Below are 18,272 nucleotides of genomic sequence, written 5' to 3'. Positions count from 1 at the left end.
ACCCGGGGAACAATCAGCCCTCCTCGTTGGGTGAAGTGCACAAAAACAGGACTACTGGCAAAACAATCAAACAACAACCAAGCAGGAAGTGAGCTCACATCACGGCCTCGGCCTCCTGCAGGTGCAAAGCGACTCACATCAGGAAAGTCAGGAATAGTAACATCGTCCAGGTCCCTGGGGAGGCCGCTGCTGCCAGCCGTGCTCCTCAAATAACTGGCAACAGAGCCGCAGTTGTCCTACATCGGCCACCAGGGGGCGACACACGACAAAAGAGAAGCCAAACAGAGGACGACGACAGTGATGTCAAAATAAAAAAAGAAATAATGATCGAGGAAGCTGGCAAAATAAATAAAGATGTTGAGACAGAAGAAAAGTATTTAAAAACCGTCTTTAGTGCTATAAAGGAGAAAAGGTTGATTCATTTTTACTCTTAAATGTGATCTTCCCCTGCTGAAGAGCTCAGATATTTAACTTGTACTTTCTATTTGCTCAGAAAAAGAAGAATACCTGCAGTAGTTGCATGTATGATATATAAAAGGAACAACCTGACTATAAACAAGAATTTATATAAGCAGATAATTTAGGTGCGGTGACTTTTAAAATACCTCTGGAATAGAATAGAGAATAGAATAGAATAGAATAGAATAGAAAGCCTTTATTGTCATTGTATATAATACAATGAAACTGGTCAGTGCAGTTTTAAATGATAGATAATTATAAAAGATTAAAAAAAACGGACAAAAAGATGACACATCCTATAAATATAAAAACATAAAAAAATGTAGATAAAAAAATATATTTAGATTGAAGTTTTCTGCTGTAGTAAAATGCTTCATAAACTCGCTTATAAATCTCTGAACACCTAAATATATAAAAGAATGATATTTTAGGAGTGTTTTTGTGACTAATAAGCGTCAGTGAAAGCTTTATCTGCTGCTGACAGTTGGCTCGGATCAGAAACTGAACAGCAGCTCATCCAAAACGCAGTGAACTGCTCTGATGACCGCAGGCTGTGAACCTTACTTACTTTGACTTATTTCAGATATTTAAGGCATTTTCTTGACCTCTGCTGCTTGCAGGGAGTTCAGCTTTAATCTGTGATTTACTGACATGACATTCTAAACATACAGCGCTGTACAGGTTCACCAGGAAATACCTGCTTCTACTCTCCACACAGAGAAAGTGATGCCAACTATGTGTCACTCAAGCACACAGAACTGATTCCTCAGTATGATTCACTGTGTCAAACAGTGAATCATCCACTAAATGTCTAACTCTAAGTGCCGTTAAGTTGATTCATTATGTGGCACCAAAGCATCACGTAGCCTTTACGTTAAAGTCTTGTACACACGTGACATGCGGGCTGATTTATCCTAAACCCGAGTGTTTGGGGAGGGAGCGCTCACCACGGGGCTGGCGCGGGCTGAACTGGCCCTGCTGGAGGCTCTGGAGCCGGAGCTGCGATAACTAGTGTACTGTAAAGGCTGCAGAGAAAAAACACGTTAAGTTATATTTCTGACACACACACACACACACACACACACACACACACACACACACACACACACACACACACACACACACACACACACACACACACACACACACACACACACACACACGTCAGTGATATTCCTATGATTGTTATGTGCAGACTGCCTGATTCAAAACGAGTCTTTTTCTCTTCGGAAAACCAGCAGGAGGTTTTTGGGCGCTCATGCGGCTGTGAATGAAGAACCGCAGGTGTCCGTTAACAGTGAGTGGAAGGTACAGTGGGTAAAAGGTGAGCTGGAAATGAAGGGAAACAACCCTACGATAGAGCTGCTGGGAGATCTGACCTGTAGAACTACCAAAAGGGACGCGATGGGGGAAGAGAGAAGGACGTTCGCATGATGACGGTTCATAATTGATAACGCAAAAAGGAGGTACGTGTTTCTTTTTTCCAAGTGTTTGTCTATGTCTCGCTGTCTGGAGTTTGTCTGTATACGGACCTGGTAGCCATTGAAAGTTGAACCTGGGTTTCTGGAGGAGGACAGACCATTGAGGCTGTACAAGTCAGAGGAAGCATAAGAGGCCTGAAGTGAGGAGAGAGGAAGAAGGAAGTGACGGTGACGAGGTCGGAGGAAGAGGGAGACGAAGGCGGAAAACAGAACAAGAGGTTCAGGAACCACATGTTGAAAGAGTCACACAACTTTTTATAAAAAAGTCCAAGTTGCACCTTTAAACAACGTTGTCTTAGAAGTGCAGCAGTGAATGAGGAGCAGTGCAACTATAACTGTATATATGTGGAGCAAAACACAAACACATGCTCAAACAAATTAAACTAGTACTTCAGGATGTAGTAATACATTTTCATTTTTGTACCGTTTTAACCCATAACTATGCTTTCAGGGACTTTCTCAGTCACACATTTTACATTATCACCTCATCACAATTAGTTTGCATAATTATTAGAATCGTTTCCATTCATCTGTATAAAAACAGCTTCATGAAACTGGTAGAAACGTCATATTCTCATCACTATGTCCACATTATTTGACTGGTGCTTTTTTAATGACATCGTGTCATTGCATTGGTTTTTATGTTTTTTGCGGTTTATCTTACAGTCATAGCTTTACTGTATAATACTACTGTGCTCCTGGATTTTATAGCTTGTCTGATTTTATAGTTTGTTTTATGACTTGTTTTTACGTGAAGCACTTTGTAAAGTTCAGAAAAGTGCTATAAAAATAACAATTGTATATTTATACTTTAATAGTGGCATAAAATGAACAGAAAAAGACAATTCAATCGTTAATCAGCATTACTTTGATGACAATTGACCGTCGACAACATTTTCATGATGGTGTCAGCCCTAATAGTGCACAGATGTTCATTTCTAGCAGTCATGAGTGGAGCTTGTTTTTAGTACAATGAAGAACAACAGCAATCCACATGCTTTCCAAAATGTAATAAAGAAAAGACTGTTGTGTGGAGAGACCCAGAGTCTCACAACTAGAGATTCAGTACAGCAAAGGTAAAAAAAAAAAAAAAACATGCACCCGTCAGAAACTGTTCAGCAACACACATTAAAACCCCCTCGGAGGTCATAAGCAGCTGATAATACGACTCATTTTGTTCAACTTTAGAAGGTGTTTAGTGCTACGACAACAAACGGTTTGTGGTGCGGCGCCACCCACCGGCTGCAGGTCTAATCTGGAGGCTCGAGACACCCGGTTGTCGTCACTCAGTCTGGAGCTCTGAGAGGCGGGAAGCACAGGTCAGAGCATCAAAACACACCGGTACGAAACCTGAACATCACCCGGTTCAACTTAAGGGCACAACGTAGGCTGTTATATTGAGATGTTGCTGTTATAGTTTGGCGATAAAGACATTATAAAGGTAACTTTTGATAAATGATCATCAGTAATGTGAATAAAGGCAAATAACAGAACAGCTAAAAGAAGTTTCCCGAAAATTACATCACTTTACTGGAATACAATATGCAAAACCTAAGTTGATATCTCGTCTCGCATTATGATATTGATATAATATTGATGCATTTTCCAGCCCTAATCTTTTAATATGAAAGTTAATGATATAAATGTTAGATATAAACTACCATATTCCTTAACAAAAAGTTTGATGTAACCCTTGTTGCAAAGGCTGAAACTATAAGGTACAATATGGGAGGCTGTCAGTTGGTAGACTGGGTTGCACACTAATTGGAAGGTTGGTGGTTCGATCCCCAGCTCCTCCTGTCCACATGCCTAAGTGTCCTTGAGCAAGACACTGAACCCTAAGTTGCTCCCGTGTTGCAAGTCGCTTTGGACAAAAGCGTCAGCTAAATGAAATGTAATGTAATGTAACAATAATGTTTTCCATGTAAAAATTGAGTGAAAAAATGTTCACTATTTATTCGTTTAAATGTTGTAATGTAGTGCGGATTCCTTTTTTGCTTTTCCAATTCTTTCGTCTTGATTTTTCTATGGATTACTGGTCTTCAAAAATTAAATGAGAGCTTTTGTTTTGGTTGATTAAATAATTTTGTACAAACCAGTGTAGAGCAGAAAAGGGAATTTTGAAATTTAGTACTCATGAAGACAAAGCAGTCCCTTCAGATTCTACTAGCAGACTATTATAATAATTAGAACATGTTCCTCTCTGCTTCCTGCACCATGGCAACATATGATATCCTGTTTCAGCCTGCCCACAGTCACAGTCAAACAACCTTCACTCTCTGCAGTTCGCCCAGAAAACAACGGTGTCGACAGACCCTCAACAAAAAGCATGCTCAAAACTGTTTTGGAGAAAAAGCCTGAAGCTGTTGGTTAATATTGATCGGAGGTGGCCGACACGCACCGTCAGGTCGAGCCTGGAGGAGCGAGATGCTCTGCTTTCATCACTGAGTCTTGAGCTCTGACAGCACGAGAGAAAGGAGAGTCATTAAAGATGGGACGCGGCTTCTTTCTAAATTCTCCTCCTGCAGGTGGTTTCATGCTGTTAATGAATCAGTCGGACACACAGCTACTAACCCTGCTGGACACGACGCTGTAATCGTCGTCACAGCCGTTCCTCTGCGAACAAAGAACAAGAATGAGAGGGTGCCTTTTCCGTGTCGGACATCGAGTCTGAGCGTTTACATACGTCTCTGTCTTTGTGCTTATGTTTCTTCTTTTTCTTTGACTTCTTATGTAAAGAGGAGCCCTTAGTGGGAGACAAAGAGACACAGGGAAGTGTAAAACCAGGCAGGTCGGACAAATCTGTTCTCACCTCAAAACCAGAGAGGCCGAGCAACCCAAACACAACACAGCCCACGCATGCACGACGGACTCTTCACGGAGCACAGACCAAAAACTGATCCAGCTAATCTAAACCCACTACGCCAGATCTCCAGCAGAATGATCCGTACGAAGACTGAAAGCACAGGAAAAAACAGCACTCGACACTGAGAGACATAACAGAGCCTGAAATAGAGCAGACTGTGTTTTGGTTGGAGAAACACTTTAATACAAAATGTTCTTTTCATTGAAATCTGACTGATTCTCAGGTTGATAACGTTTCTTCACGACAGAAGAAACAAGCACACGGCCGAACACAAACACCAGACACGGATTAGTCCACATGCACGTATTGTTTTCCTACATCTTGCAGCACTTTATTTTAAGCACCTTAGTCACAAATTTTCCATCTCAATGACAAATTACAAACCATAAAAGGCCCAAGGTTTTCTTGCATCTTGCTTCTAGGGCATAGAAGATAAAACTCAATGTGTTTTACAACTGAAATCCATTTAATTCTTATGTTTGGTTCACAATTATACTTTCTATTTTAAAGGGAAATGTAAGATGCGACTGGTGTTCCTACTTCGTACAGCCGTTAGTGAAAAAAACAAAACAATTCATTCACAACAAATCTTCAACAAGCGGGGTTAGAAATCCCTCCACGCTGTGTGTCGACCCTTACCCCTCCACCATAAGCCCCGACGGCATCAACATCCGACTGTGCAAAAGATACAACAACATCAGCACCAAAAACGTTCTGCCCACACTGACAGCAGCGTATTCAGTTGAGGTCGGTCTTTGAGTCAGAAAAGTAAAAAGTTGAGTGATGACAACTGAAAGGGAGTCGTTTTTTGTTTTTGTTTTGTTTTTTTCACATACTGACCCTGACGCTGCCCCGGCTTCCCACTGACATCCGCTCATCTTCGTCTGAGAGCTGCGTGAGAGGACGAGAGAATGAAATGGATGGTTAGGGGGACACAAATGTTTGGTTGACGTCAACAACGGCCTCGAGCTGCAAAGAGCTGTGTAGTTCCAGCGGCTCGCTCAAGTTTCCAAGTTGAGATCATTTAAACACAAAAAAAAAATTAAAACAACAACAAACGACATCTAAAACTTTTCTTCAGTGCTTTGCAGTGCTGCACATTATCAAATAAAAACTATAAATACTCAAAGAACGTTGGAGTCTGTTGGCCTGGAGATCAAATGCTAGCCACTAATAACGGCCGGGTAAAAAAGAAATGTAAGAGCAAATGTGTTTGCAACGCAAATAATGATGTTTTCAGTTTAGATATTTTTACTTATAAACTTGATTTTTGATTGCAGCGAGAAATTTGCCCTCAATTTTTTTTTTTTTTTTTTGCCTGCATAATAAAGACACAAAAATACCTTCATAAATGAAGGCCTCTCTCCTCGACTCAGGGAAATATTGACCACCTTTTCAACATTTGCTTTATACAAGTTTTCGATGTAGCTATTTTAATGGCATCGTGCTGCTGGTTTTAGCAACCTGAATCAACATTAAATACCGTTTTGCTCCCTGCTGTGGTCTTCCAGGATTTACATTTTCAAGTAATCGGATATTTCCCGACTGACAGACGACAGGATTACGGAGGGAAACGTGTGAGGAGATTGAAACAGATGGGAGGGCTACAAACCGTTTGGATCCGTGAAGAACGTGAGTACCTCTCACTGTCCTCCTGGAAGAGGGAGGGGAGGAGGAGGAGGAGGAGGAGGAGGAGGAGGAGGATGGAGAAAAGAAGGGATGAAGGGTGTGAAGGAGAAGAGAGGTCAGAGGTCAACGAGACAGATGGATGAGGAAGAAAAAGCTGTCGCTCGAGGTACTAAATGACGTTAGAGGTCAGTCTGATGTCATGCTGTCCAGCCTGAACTCATAAAGATGTTATTTTCATGTCATTTCAGGTGTGATAATGAGCACATGTACGTGTTAGGGATGGCTTCAGACAGCCAGGTGTATTTTGGATGATTCCTGTATTCGTCAAGCGCCGCAGCCTTTGAACGAATCTTTGATCCGTAACCTCTCTTTGATGATGTCTTTTGCCTCTTTGCTTCCTGAAATATTTGTCTACAGTCCTTCATGTTGAAGTCAGAACATTTCTGATAACTTGAGAAGGACATAAGCTCTGCTTCAGCCTACCGCTGGTGTTGAACCGTATTTAATAGGCCATCGCATTCTTTGATCTGCAGCAGAGCAACAATAATTTAAATTTAGTGCATCATTGATGCAGAAAAATCGGGGATTCGGTTTGTTGACATTTCCTCTGTGATGAGGTGGATTGTTGTCGTTTTTACTTTTGCTACTACAGATTGCAGCTGCAACAAAAACGGAGTAAAAATAAAAGCAGAACATGCTTCATTAAACATGTCTTCATTCCACCAAACAAACCACATAAAAAGTTTGAATAAATAAATAAATCGAACACCATCGTATGGAGAGTGTGTTAACTTTGTTGTGCAGGACTCGACACCACATGAGGGAAAACTGTTGAATAAATCACCTGCTTTGTGGTTCATTTGAATCCATACGTTAAACCAAGACACTAACAAATCAAATCAAATTTTTATGACCTAAGAACTACCCATTATGCCTTTAAAACAACGACAGTCAACCAGGAATCCAGCCAACACACCACTGACACACACAGTTAGCATCAACAACATGCAAAGACTGTCCAAACTTATTGCTGCTTATTATTATTTCATTATTGATGACACCAAACTGCAGCATAAAGTCTTATCGCCTCTTGCAGGGTAAGTAAATGAGTTAAAACACATCATGGTTAGTTGCACCAGGTATCGTCATTGCTGTGCTGAACCTCTCTAATGATCAGCTACAATTCAAACTAAGTGGAGAATTCAACAGTAAATCACATGCAGTGTCACACCAATGGGGCAGATGGTCATGCTGATTCGAAGCCAAACAGGCACCCTGGTCCTTTGAATAAGTGGATTATCATTAATGGCCGAGCTTTGATCCATTATAATCTGTCATTTTGTAAGAAAAAAAAGGCTCGACAGGAATTATGTGGAATTCAAACGCAGACTGGGCAGACCGTAAAATCCTCCAACGAACAGAAATAAAAGCTCGTACAGAGGCAAAGCAGCACACAACATGTGTTTTTAGTGTCACAGCACAGAAACTATACCATCCATTGTTCAATATCTCCCCATTTGTTGTCCACCCGGTCGTCTACTTTGGTGTTCAAGCCGTAGTATTTCTAAGGAGAGACGAGAAACGAGGGCAAGACAAAACAGGTAACCAGGTCCATCAATATGAAGCACACGCCGGGCTGTTCAATGAAACTACTTCAAGCTAATAATGTCCGAGGTAGAGATGAGGATGAGGAAGAGGAGGCCTACCTTCTGCACCTGAAAGATCTACAGCGATGAAGAGGGCAGGGGAGAACGATTGGAAGATAACAAACATGGAAACAGAGAGAAAGGAAATCAGCCTAAAAAGTGATGACGTGTGATGGCGACAGGAAAGAGACAGCGTGCAGAAAAAAAACAGTCAGGAATGTGACAGACTGAGAGCAACTGACCCAGGAACATGAGTTCACTGTAGATTTACAGATCTATGAGACTAGGCTGTCTGGATTTTCCCATGGTTCTTTAAGGCTGGTGTCCCTGGCACAAAGCTGTAGTATCACTTTCAGACAGGCTGGTGTCCCATGATCTGAAACATGTGACAGACACCTGGCCTCGGACAGACCCCGGCACAGACCCTGGCTTTCGGAACCAAAATCAGTGGGTGGTTTTAATCTACCATGTTCTTCAAAACAAGAAATACAGGCTGCTGAGGAACAGGAGGAGCCAGAGACATCGAGTATGAATCATAATAGTTCTCTTAAACTGTCCAGTTATGGAAGTTTGTGGAAGCGAGTGGTGAATCTGACTCAATCTGATTGGAAACCTGAGGATACTGCGTCCCGCCCACAGATAGCTGTAACCTGACTTCAGCACAGGCCTGTCAATCAAACAGACACGCCCACAAAAACACTGATTTTTAAAGCTTTTCCTAATTAATGACGGGACTAGTTTTAGATGGACCACCAGAAAACTAATAAGACGGAGTAGTTTAGCTAACAACACTGAAATATCTCAGAGAAATGTTGTTGACTTGGAAACCTATGAGAGTACTTGAATGGGAGTCTTTGGAGCCGACCTCCAGAGGCCCCCAGTGGTATTGCAGCTTAAGGCATTTACGCATTGGCCTCTTTTTCAGACCTGGAAGCTACGTCCACTTTTATATACAGTCAATGGTCTGATCTGGAACCAGCTGTGTTACGGACCAATCAGTGTCTTGCGAGCTCCATACTGACATCTACAGGTGGGTTTTAGGTGTGACAGTAGCGAGAAGCAACCGTTTGATTGAAAACAACGTAGATCTGATTGGCTGAAGTGGTGACAGACCGATGGTTCACCTGCAGAGTATATTTTTTTTTACATCACCTGCCCTTTTCCAGTTTCCAGTCTGACTTCTCAGACGGTGCTGTGTAACAAACCATCTGGTGCGTCATCATGTCAGTAAAAATAAAGCTGCAGCCAGCAGCTGGTTATCTTAGCCTTAGCCTCAAGACTGGAAACAGGAGGGAAACTGCCCACTTGGTTGCAGTCAAAAGGTTACAAAATCTGCTTTCCAGCATAAACTCAGTATATTACAGATTAAATCTTGATTGTTTGGTCTGCACAAAAAACAAAGTTTAACTTGTGGTTTTAAAGGGGTTTACTTGCTGCTGGACTATTTTTCGCTTGGCCACCACGTAGTCAGCCGAGACTCTGTTTACTTCACCACCCCAAAGCTACAGTACATTTTACACAGTAAAATGTTCAAATAAAAGTTAGTTTTTTCCCCCGGCTGCATCACTACATCAAATTCTCGCAATCTTTCAAAGGATAAGTGGGTACAGCTAATAATAGGGTATTTTTTTCGGTGTCTTTTTTGCCAGTAATTATAAGGAACGTTTAGTGGGGTTACTCAAAGGACTGAGACTCTACTTTCCCACAACAGCTCAGTCTGAGGTTCTGGTTGTAAGGAATCAAACCAGACAGTCCTGTGACTATTTCAATGTGTGTTTCATGTGGCCGGTGTGTGCGCCGTCACATGTGGGCAATTTTTGTCTATAAAAGTGGAACGTTTGAGGAGATTACAGCCCGATTAAAGATGTTTATCAACTCCGGAAAATACATAAACCAATTAAACCATTTATTTTGACACCAAGTCTTTTTTGTGTTCTTAGTCGGTTAGTTATTTTCTTCTGTAATGACGAAATAACAGCTACGACGACATTCAGCTTACATTACACTTTTCGCGCACATACTGCTTTGACCTGCGCCACCACTGTTGCTGTTATATTTAAAAAGTGCCTGTGCGCTGCCTTTTGGAGATCACCTCCAACACACGCCCTCCAACACACGCCTCCAACACACGCCCTCCAACACACGCCTCCAACACACGCCCTCCAACACACGCCTCCAACACACGCCCTCCAACACACGCCCTCCAACACACGCCCTCCAACACACGCCCTCCAACACGCCCTCCAACACACGCCTCCAACCAGGGAACTCAGGGAACCGTTGAACTTTCCACCCCATCGCTCCAGTGCTATAATCCAGATTTACTACCGTTTCCCTCGTCTGCGTGTTCTGGCGATCAGAAATCAATCTGCGGAAGACCTCTCTTCGTCCGCTGCTTCAGTTTAGCAGCAACAGCACTTTGAGGTAATCAACGGAGAACAAGCTCTTCCCTTTGCTTAATTTATAGCTCTGCTGAAATAAAGAGTCACTATACTAAAACATTTGCTGACTAGACATGAAAATAAAGTCAGCCTAAATTCCAAGGAGGTGAAATTGCCTTGCAAAGGTCAGATTTATTCATGAACACATCTTGCCATAAATGGTACGGAGTGCATGGAAGCTCTGATGCATTATTACCGTTGTCAGTGCAGTGATGACCACATTTTCCATAACTTCCTTTGTTTTGAACATTAGAAACTTGACCCGCTTCTCCATCTACCTACGAGCTCTGACTTTTTAACTCTGCACTGACCACAAGTTCTCTTTTTACCAACAGAAATGAGAGAATTGAGCACAACGTGGCACAAATATGATCAATGCACAGACTATTAACTGACTGGTGGTATCTTGTCCGCTTACTTATCTCTCATTATGTGTCTGGACACTGTATTAGCGAATGAGCCCGGCACCCGTCATAAGCTCATTCATCAAACCAGTTACACAATCAGCCTACATGTTTTGTGCCCGTTTTGTTCGACTCGCCGCGCTCACCTTCTGAACCGGAGGGGTTCTCGGGCGCACGGAGAGGGTGGCCCTCAGCCCCCTCCCCGACAGCCGACGCCCGGCCGTCCTGCCGCCCTCAGGGAACCAGGAAAGGTCGCATCCTTGAGCAGTCAGCAGGTAGCACCGCGGGCGGTCATGTAGACGGAACAACGCTGAGAGTTGAGCTCAGGGCAACGCAGGCAGCCGCTCGCTTCTCATCCGCTGCTACAAAGCTTTTGCGAATAATCCACTCCTAAATTCTGTCTGCAGTATGCGAGGAAACATCCAGAAGTCCCGAAGGTGGCTGTGAACGCAGCGACCCATCGCTCATGTCAACGATACGGCAACGACAACAACAACCGTTACGCTGCAGACTGGAACAGGGAGCGTAACCCGCTAAGCTACTTTAGAACTGGGCTAAAAGGTTTAAGGGACACACATATCCTGACCAGACTCAGCTTAACAATGACCACTAATCCAGACCGTATGACTGGCCAGTGTGAGTGTGTGTGAGTATGTGGGAGTGCGCACAAGGCTGCTGTATTTTTCACAACCTGTGTTTTGATAGCTGAATAATTGAGTGTTGCTAGATTAATGATTATCTGAGGATACCTTAATGGGAAAAGGGGTTGTTATAATGACAAGCAATAAAGCTCCTTTATAAAATAGATTAGAGGGATGTGAAGTAGCCATTTTTAAAGGGCGAGGGTAGAAGCGTAGGCCACCGAGATTATACATGTTATAAGATAACAGAAATTTGTCAATTCTCCAACTTCTTCTAGGATAACTGGGGTAAAGTGGCCATTATGAGCAACATTTTAGTTGTAACACTGCTTTATCGGTATTTGATTTACAGTATATTTGCAATAATGCAGCAAAATATGAAGTTTATCAACTGAATTTCCAGACATTTACTCTAAATCAACATCATATCATCACAAAAAGTGTCATATTGGTGATGGATGTAAGGCTGCAACAAACAATTTCTTTAAGTAACTCATTCTGCAAATCATTTTTCTTGATTAGTCATTTGGTCGAAGTTTGTCTGACCTACATTTCAAAATATAAAAATATAAAATTTGCTATTGCATAATTTACTATAACATAAATCAAAGATCATCACACCATTAAGATAAAACTGTGGAAAGTTTGAATGTTTTGCTTTATAAGTAACTTAAATGATTAATTGATTGTTAAAACTATTGCTAATTATCATTTTTTATTATTGATCTATGTCCATTGACGCCGATCAGAGTGCATAAACTTTTTTTTCCTAACCCTAAAAACAAGAAACATCATATGAGACAAAAGAGGGCCGACTCGAGTATGTTGAGGGAGATCTTTGTCCGTGACCACCTGGGTTACATGTAATTACAGGCTCGGGGGCTCTGAACTTCAAAACAAGCTCTGGACAAAGGAACCAGGAAACTTTTAGGAGTTCAGTTTCGACAGGTGAAAGGCAGACTGTGTGTTTGTGTGTTCGGGATTACTACAAGCTAAGAATAGTGAGCTAGGAAAAGCAGGACTCCCCGTGGTACAGATGATAGGTGCTAAAACTGGGGAAAGAAAAACTCAAGTAACACACCACCGACCTGCAGTCCAAACACACACACTCTTCACCTGTTTCAACACTAATCAGAAGTGCTGATGTCTAACACTGAAGCTGAAGGCGCTGAGGGTTCCATCAAAATGTTGTCTTTGGTCCTTGTACTTACTGTACGTTTGATGTCTAACTGTTGCACTACATATTGGTGGAGTGGGACATACAAAATTAAAAAATAACACGGCTTTTACGCGGCCAAAATGTTGCAGTCCCTTCCTATCAAGGCCTAGTAATTTTTGGAGGAAGTTACAGTTATACTATGTGTTTAAGAGGCAAAGCTTAACAAAAAGAACCACAATAAATAAACATTCTAGGTTACATTTCTATCTATACTCAAAAATGTTCCTCCAAACATATATTACATATAACAGGATGTAAACAACAGTTGTATTCTTCTTTGGAAGCACTAGATGTAAGGCTTATGAATCATATAGTACAGTAAGAGGTGTTAAAGTGCTCCTCATTGTCTGCTGTGAAGAGCTCTAATTAAATGTGTAACTTGCAAAGTTTCCATTAAAAGTGTTGGAAAGATTGTTTTTCAGTTCGGCCCGGAGATTAACTGGAACAGGTTCAAACCCTTCTTGAAGGAGTAATTAGTGAGGCTCTCTGAGGACTTCCTGCTCATTACTGTATGAACCCTCACTGCGGGATGCTGCACTGTAAAAAAACATCCACATTTATTTCGGCCATCGGACCTAATTTTTAACTCTTTGATGTTTCCCAAACCAATGAAACCTTAAACGAGGGGTTCACTTACTTCCTACACGTTGTATATGTGAGAACACTGTACAAACACAAATCTTTAAACATTACTGGCTATATATTTAACGTGTTTGTATTGTTTTACGCAGAATTTCATGTTAAACTGGCCTGTATGAAAAAACATAATCATTCAAGATTCAGAGTCTTTGTTAGTTTGGGGTTTTGTAAATGATCTTTTTACATTACTATTTATTTAAATGAAATCCACAGGATGCACTGGGGTAACAAACAACATTATTTCATAGAACTGAAGGACGTGACTGTTGTAGTGAAAGTTTCTAGATTCTGCGTCTCCCGACACTCGCATATTACAGACCACACGACCTTCTCCTGGAACTCGTATAAAACTTGGACTTTCGTAATGATGACCAGGCAAGAAGAAACCTACGAAACATCTTGTGTCACTGCAAGCATTTGTCTATCCTCAATGAGTTTGTGAATTTGTGTGCGTTTCTTTCCTTTTCACACAGTTTTTTTTGTCTTTCCTCTGAACAACAAAGATCACCACGGTGGTTTACACCTGTGACCTTTAACCCACAGGATCAAAGAGTCACAGCTTAAGAGCACAAAGAAATGTTGACAGGACATGCTTTAGGTCTGTGCTGAAAGTGTAGTGCCAACGACACTGCTGAAATCCTCTTGTTGTTTTGGCCAATGCATTGTTAAGCCACGTGGTAGACAATAGCATCTATAGTGGGAAAAATATACTGAACTTTACATCCAATAATGTATGTTTGGTGTAAAAAGGGAAATTCTTCCATTTAAAATGCGTCCAAATTAACAAGACATCCACTTTTGACAACATATGCCACAGCCTTTTGATATGTAATAATGGGCTTTACAGTTACCCATAAGGTGCCTCCTTATAATGGTGTATTGTGACTTGTATACCTCTTTCTGTTGTCGCTCCAGCTCCTTCATGCGGATCTCCCTGGCCTCTGCTCTGGCTGCCCTCTTCGCTGCAAGCCTGGCCTCGGCCTGAAGAAAGAAATAGAAACACAGAGAGAGAAAATAGAATAAAAAAAGAGACGTGAGACAACGGCAGACTTAGTTGGGCTCCATTGGCAGACATCTATAAAAGCTGAACACGCTGTGACCGGAGGTGCCGTTCCTCAACAGAGTCCGTGAGAAATTTCTGACACATTGTTGTGAAGTAGTGCTACATGACTCGGGATTAAATTAGGTTCACTAATTTATATTTTAAAATTGAGGTCACAATTCACTGAAGATTTTTTTTTTTCAATATTTATATTTATTAGCTTTCATTTACCTGATACAGTAGACGACTAAAAATATAATGGTGCCTGATAGGATATAAAGTATTCCAGTAAAATATGAATTATATAAATATTGAGATTAATCAAGGTAACCTTGTAAATTTCGTATCAATCATGTCAATAAAATGCTGCTACCGAGTCTAATAAAAACACTGATGACTCAAAATGTATAAAAACTACAGACGTCAGATCATTTATCATCACTGATGAACTTGTCAGAGACGATAACATCGTATTTAAACAGCAGGCCAATCTTTACAATGTCTGTAGTTTTCCCTGCAGCTGTGCGCGGTCCTGTGAGGTGCATGTAGTTCTCAGCGGGCGGGCACAACCTGGCAGGATACCTGCATATCGACTCTGGACAACAGAAAAGGAACGCTTTGTTTTAAGCTTAATGAATCCCTGAAGGTAAACACAACCAGCTTCAGTCTCTTGTCTCTTATTTGACGTTTAAAACCAGTATTTTTCTGAGGGTTGCGTTTGTGTCGGTGTCTCTCGCTCTGTTTACTCTGCTGCTCAGATCCACTGTTCTGCATCACGGTGTTACGCATTGTTGTCATTTGATGAGCAAGAAAGTGGGAGTGTTTGTTTTGATGCGGCCGATGACTTCAATGAAAATGCGACAATCGTTGTCATTTAAAAATTAGATCGAAAAAGTAAAATATTGCTCAACGTTGGAGATTTTGTACGCACTTGGATAGCTGAAAGTGGATTATTTTGAATATTGTTACCTTTGTCTGTTTTCACATGGTCGTTTACTTTTCAAAACACAATTCCAAGTTGAATCTAGATCGGGATTTTATTAGGATCAATTTAACAGCCCTATTTGGAGGCGATACGTCGGTAATAGTAAAGTCATTTAATTGAAGATTCAAACCACAGGTGGGGATTTGGGTTACCAGCACTTTATAAACACAGAATATCAAGTATCATTTAAACTGTGAATAGATCTCGTGGACCGCTTTTAGAAGTCCACAATCTTGTGAGAATCTCGAGACCCATGCGGGCATCCCGTCGCAACAGTGTGTGAATGTGTGCATATATTTATATTTCTGTATTTGAGGAACTTGCCTTTGCTCCACTTAGCACTCAGGCCACGACCAGGGCCTTTCCCTTAAAAGGACCTCTCTCAGAGTGTGTACTGTCTGTGTGTGCAGTGCAGAAGTGTGTGTAAGCATTTCCTTCCTCTAACTTTGTGGTAGGCACGGTGAGGCTGCAGCCTTTAGGCGGGGAGACTGTAATGACTCCCACCACTGCACTAATGCATTTCCCCTGATGTCAGTCACCATGACTGAGTAACAGGAAAACACAAAGAAATGAGGCGGTTTCAAAGAAAAGTACATTCACACACATACAAGATTAAGAAACTTCAGTTCATGACTCAGTTAGTCATGCTTGCATTTATTTAAAAGCTTCATCACTAAAAACAACAAAGTAAAACATGTCAAAGTCTGTATCACCTTGGAAACAACTCTCTTTTTGAGATACCGCATGTACCTCTTCCAATTCAGAGAAAACATATCAAATAACAGAAATAAGTCTGTGCATGTCTCTACCCAACTTCACCCCCGTTCATACATCTGTATGACACTTTGTCCGTATTTTCACATTTTATTTTTACCCAAAGAGCAGCTAAACCAAGGCTAAAATTGTACAACACTTTTATGGCCTTAAAATAATTAGTTTAACGAATTATTGTGATTAAGACGACATCATACGAAGTAGTACCATCGTCTTAGACAACACCCAGGGATGTCTCTGGACATTTTGGTGACCTCGGTGTTGTCTGATGGCAAGGTAAAGTGGAGAACACTTTCTAAATATAATGGAAACGTAAACTCGATCCACAAGAGTCCATAGCTTAGTTTCTGTGCCGCTGCAGTTGCCTAGTTCTCCTGAACTTGGGACGTGCTGACCTCCATCTACTGCAGGTAATACACACAAGCACACTTCAAACAATACGAACTATGGTTATAAAGCAATGAAGCCTGGAGATTTATTTAAACAATGACCATCTGCTTGGAACTGTATGTAGGATTTAGGGCAGAAATGGAATATAATATTCATAACTCACACTGTTTTCTTCAGTGTATAATCACCTGAAACTAAGGATCACGTGTTTTGTATTACTTTAGAATGATTTTCAAATAGTCGTTGAAATATAAAAAGGTCAATTAGTTTACGCGTCCATTGTTCTTCCTAATTTCCCTGGTTTTTACCGGCGCCTGGTTATAATGCCTTACTCCTATCACCAGGTGGTGGTAATCCAACTAAAAGCTGTTTGCCAGCTGCCATTAAACAACAAAGAGAACAAGAACATGTTGCTACCAGAATTGAAACGTTTTGCAGGTAAAACTGTGTGGTGCTGAGAGATTAGACGCCACGGTGCAAACTGAAAAAAAAACATGCCAAGTATAGTCAATAATTAATTAAATAGTTTCGAATTTCGAACAGTGTTTCTTCCTTGAAACACCCTTCCCTACTTCATACAGAGCCTTCCATGTTTCTGCAGCATCACAGAGTGGACAAACCAAACAAGCATTATGGGGCTCTTGAGAGCTCTTGAGCGCCGACAGTAGCGGCAAGTTGTCTCACATGGCTGGGAGGAAATGGGGAGCCGAGCGGTATTCATCTGGTAGTAATCGGCAACCTCCCAACTAGATTCCACGACATTCTAGACACTTTAATATGACTTAGAGATGGAGAAATGGGCAATGGAGGTCTAAAATGTTGGAACAGCAGGTTTGTTTCTGCATCAGTAGAGCTGGTCTTTGCCGTGTGGGGAATTGTGTGTGCACTAAGAATCTTCTGCAACACATCCCAGGACAATAAAAAAAAGAAAGAAAAAAATAGTCCAGAGTAAAACCTTTTAAACACAAGCAACATTACTTTAGACACCTCAGAGTACAACATTATATTCCACCTGAAGCCCCAAAAAGCTCTACAAAACAACTGGTGTTCCAGAAAATAGCTCTTCCTGGTGGCTCCCTGCCTAAGTGGTATTTCCTCCATGTCAATGATTGCTCATTGTCCTTAGGATTCTCAACATTTCTGCCTGTGGCATTCAGACATGAAAAAAACCCTTTAAAATAACAGTGTATCTGATGTAACTGCACTTAATCATACGCTCTTAAAACACATTTGATCTTCTTTGACTTCAGGGGTGACAGATTTGCAGTGTCAGAGGAATAATATTACGTCGGCCTCTTTGGCCTCCAGCAGCATAAATACAGCTCTTGAAAACCTCCATTACCATCACTTCTTCGCTCTGAAGAAGACTGAGCACTGGTACTTACTTGCTCCATGTAAAAACAAGCTGGAGGGTAGAGAGCTTTTACTCATACAGCCACTAGTTTGTTATGAAGCTAAGCTACTGAAAAACACCAAGTCCATCACTGTACGGAACTGAAACCCTGCATCATCTGTGTTTCCACAAGTTGTACCTGAGTATGTTATCTTAGATGCATCTAACTAGGCCAAAAGACAGACTCCTTTACAGCTATTTATACCGACCTACATGGACTATATCAAAACTGTTCTAATTCAGCACAGTTTCAACGGGGTGAC

General features: G+C 41.3%; 1 protein-coding gene across 13 annotated transcripts in view; it reads right to left on the bottom strand.

Moving 5' to 3' along the window:
* Nucleotides 1–18,272, bottom strand: part of lrrfip1a (leucine rich repeat (in FLII) interacting protein 1a) — a 43,042-nt gene that overhangs the window by 10,795 nt on the left and 13,975 nt on the right. For 6 of the 13 annotated variants that reach the window (XM_069698747.1, XM_069698748.1, XM_069698736.1 and 3 more), the window contains exons 2-14: nucleotides 14,320–14,406; nucleotides 8,142–8,159; nucleotides 7,928–7,999; nucleotides 6,419–6,460; nucleotides 5,647–5,697; nucleotides 5,446–5,481; nucleotides 4,627–4,686; nucleotides 4,515–4,556; nucleotides 4,342–4,398; nucleotides 3,180–3,239; nucleotides 1,992–2,075; nucleotides 1,407–1,484; nucleotides 99–236 (exon numbers count right to left, since the gene is read on the bottom strand). In XM_069698747.1, coding sequence (XP_069554848.1) covers nucleotides 99–236; nucleotides 1,407–1,484; nucleotides 1,992–2,075; nucleotides 3,180–3,239; nucleotides 4,342–4,398; nucleotides 4,515–4,556; nucleotides 4,627–4,686; nucleotides 5,446–5,481; nucleotides 5,647–5,697; nucleotides 6,419–6,460; nucleotides 7,928–7,999; nucleotides 8,142–8,159; nucleotides 14,320–14,406 — 825 coding nt within the window. The other 7 variants (XM_069698745.1, XM_069698746.1, XM_069698737.1 and 4 more) reach the window with 6 other exon arrangements.

The sequence above is a fragment of the Brachyistius frenatus genome, unplaced genomic scaffold (genome assembly GCF_029030835.1).
Source record: "Brachyistius frenatus isolate BFR_SWC_R1_liver_20210118 unplaced genomic scaffold, ASM2903083v1 Contig_28, whole genome shotgun sequence".
NCBI classification, from domain to species: Eukaryota; Metazoa; Chordata; class Actinopteri; family Embiotocidae; genus Brachyistius; species Brachyistius frenatus.
Note: the sequence above shows the minus strand (reverse complement) of the source record. Positions and strands in the feature narration are given on the sequence as shown.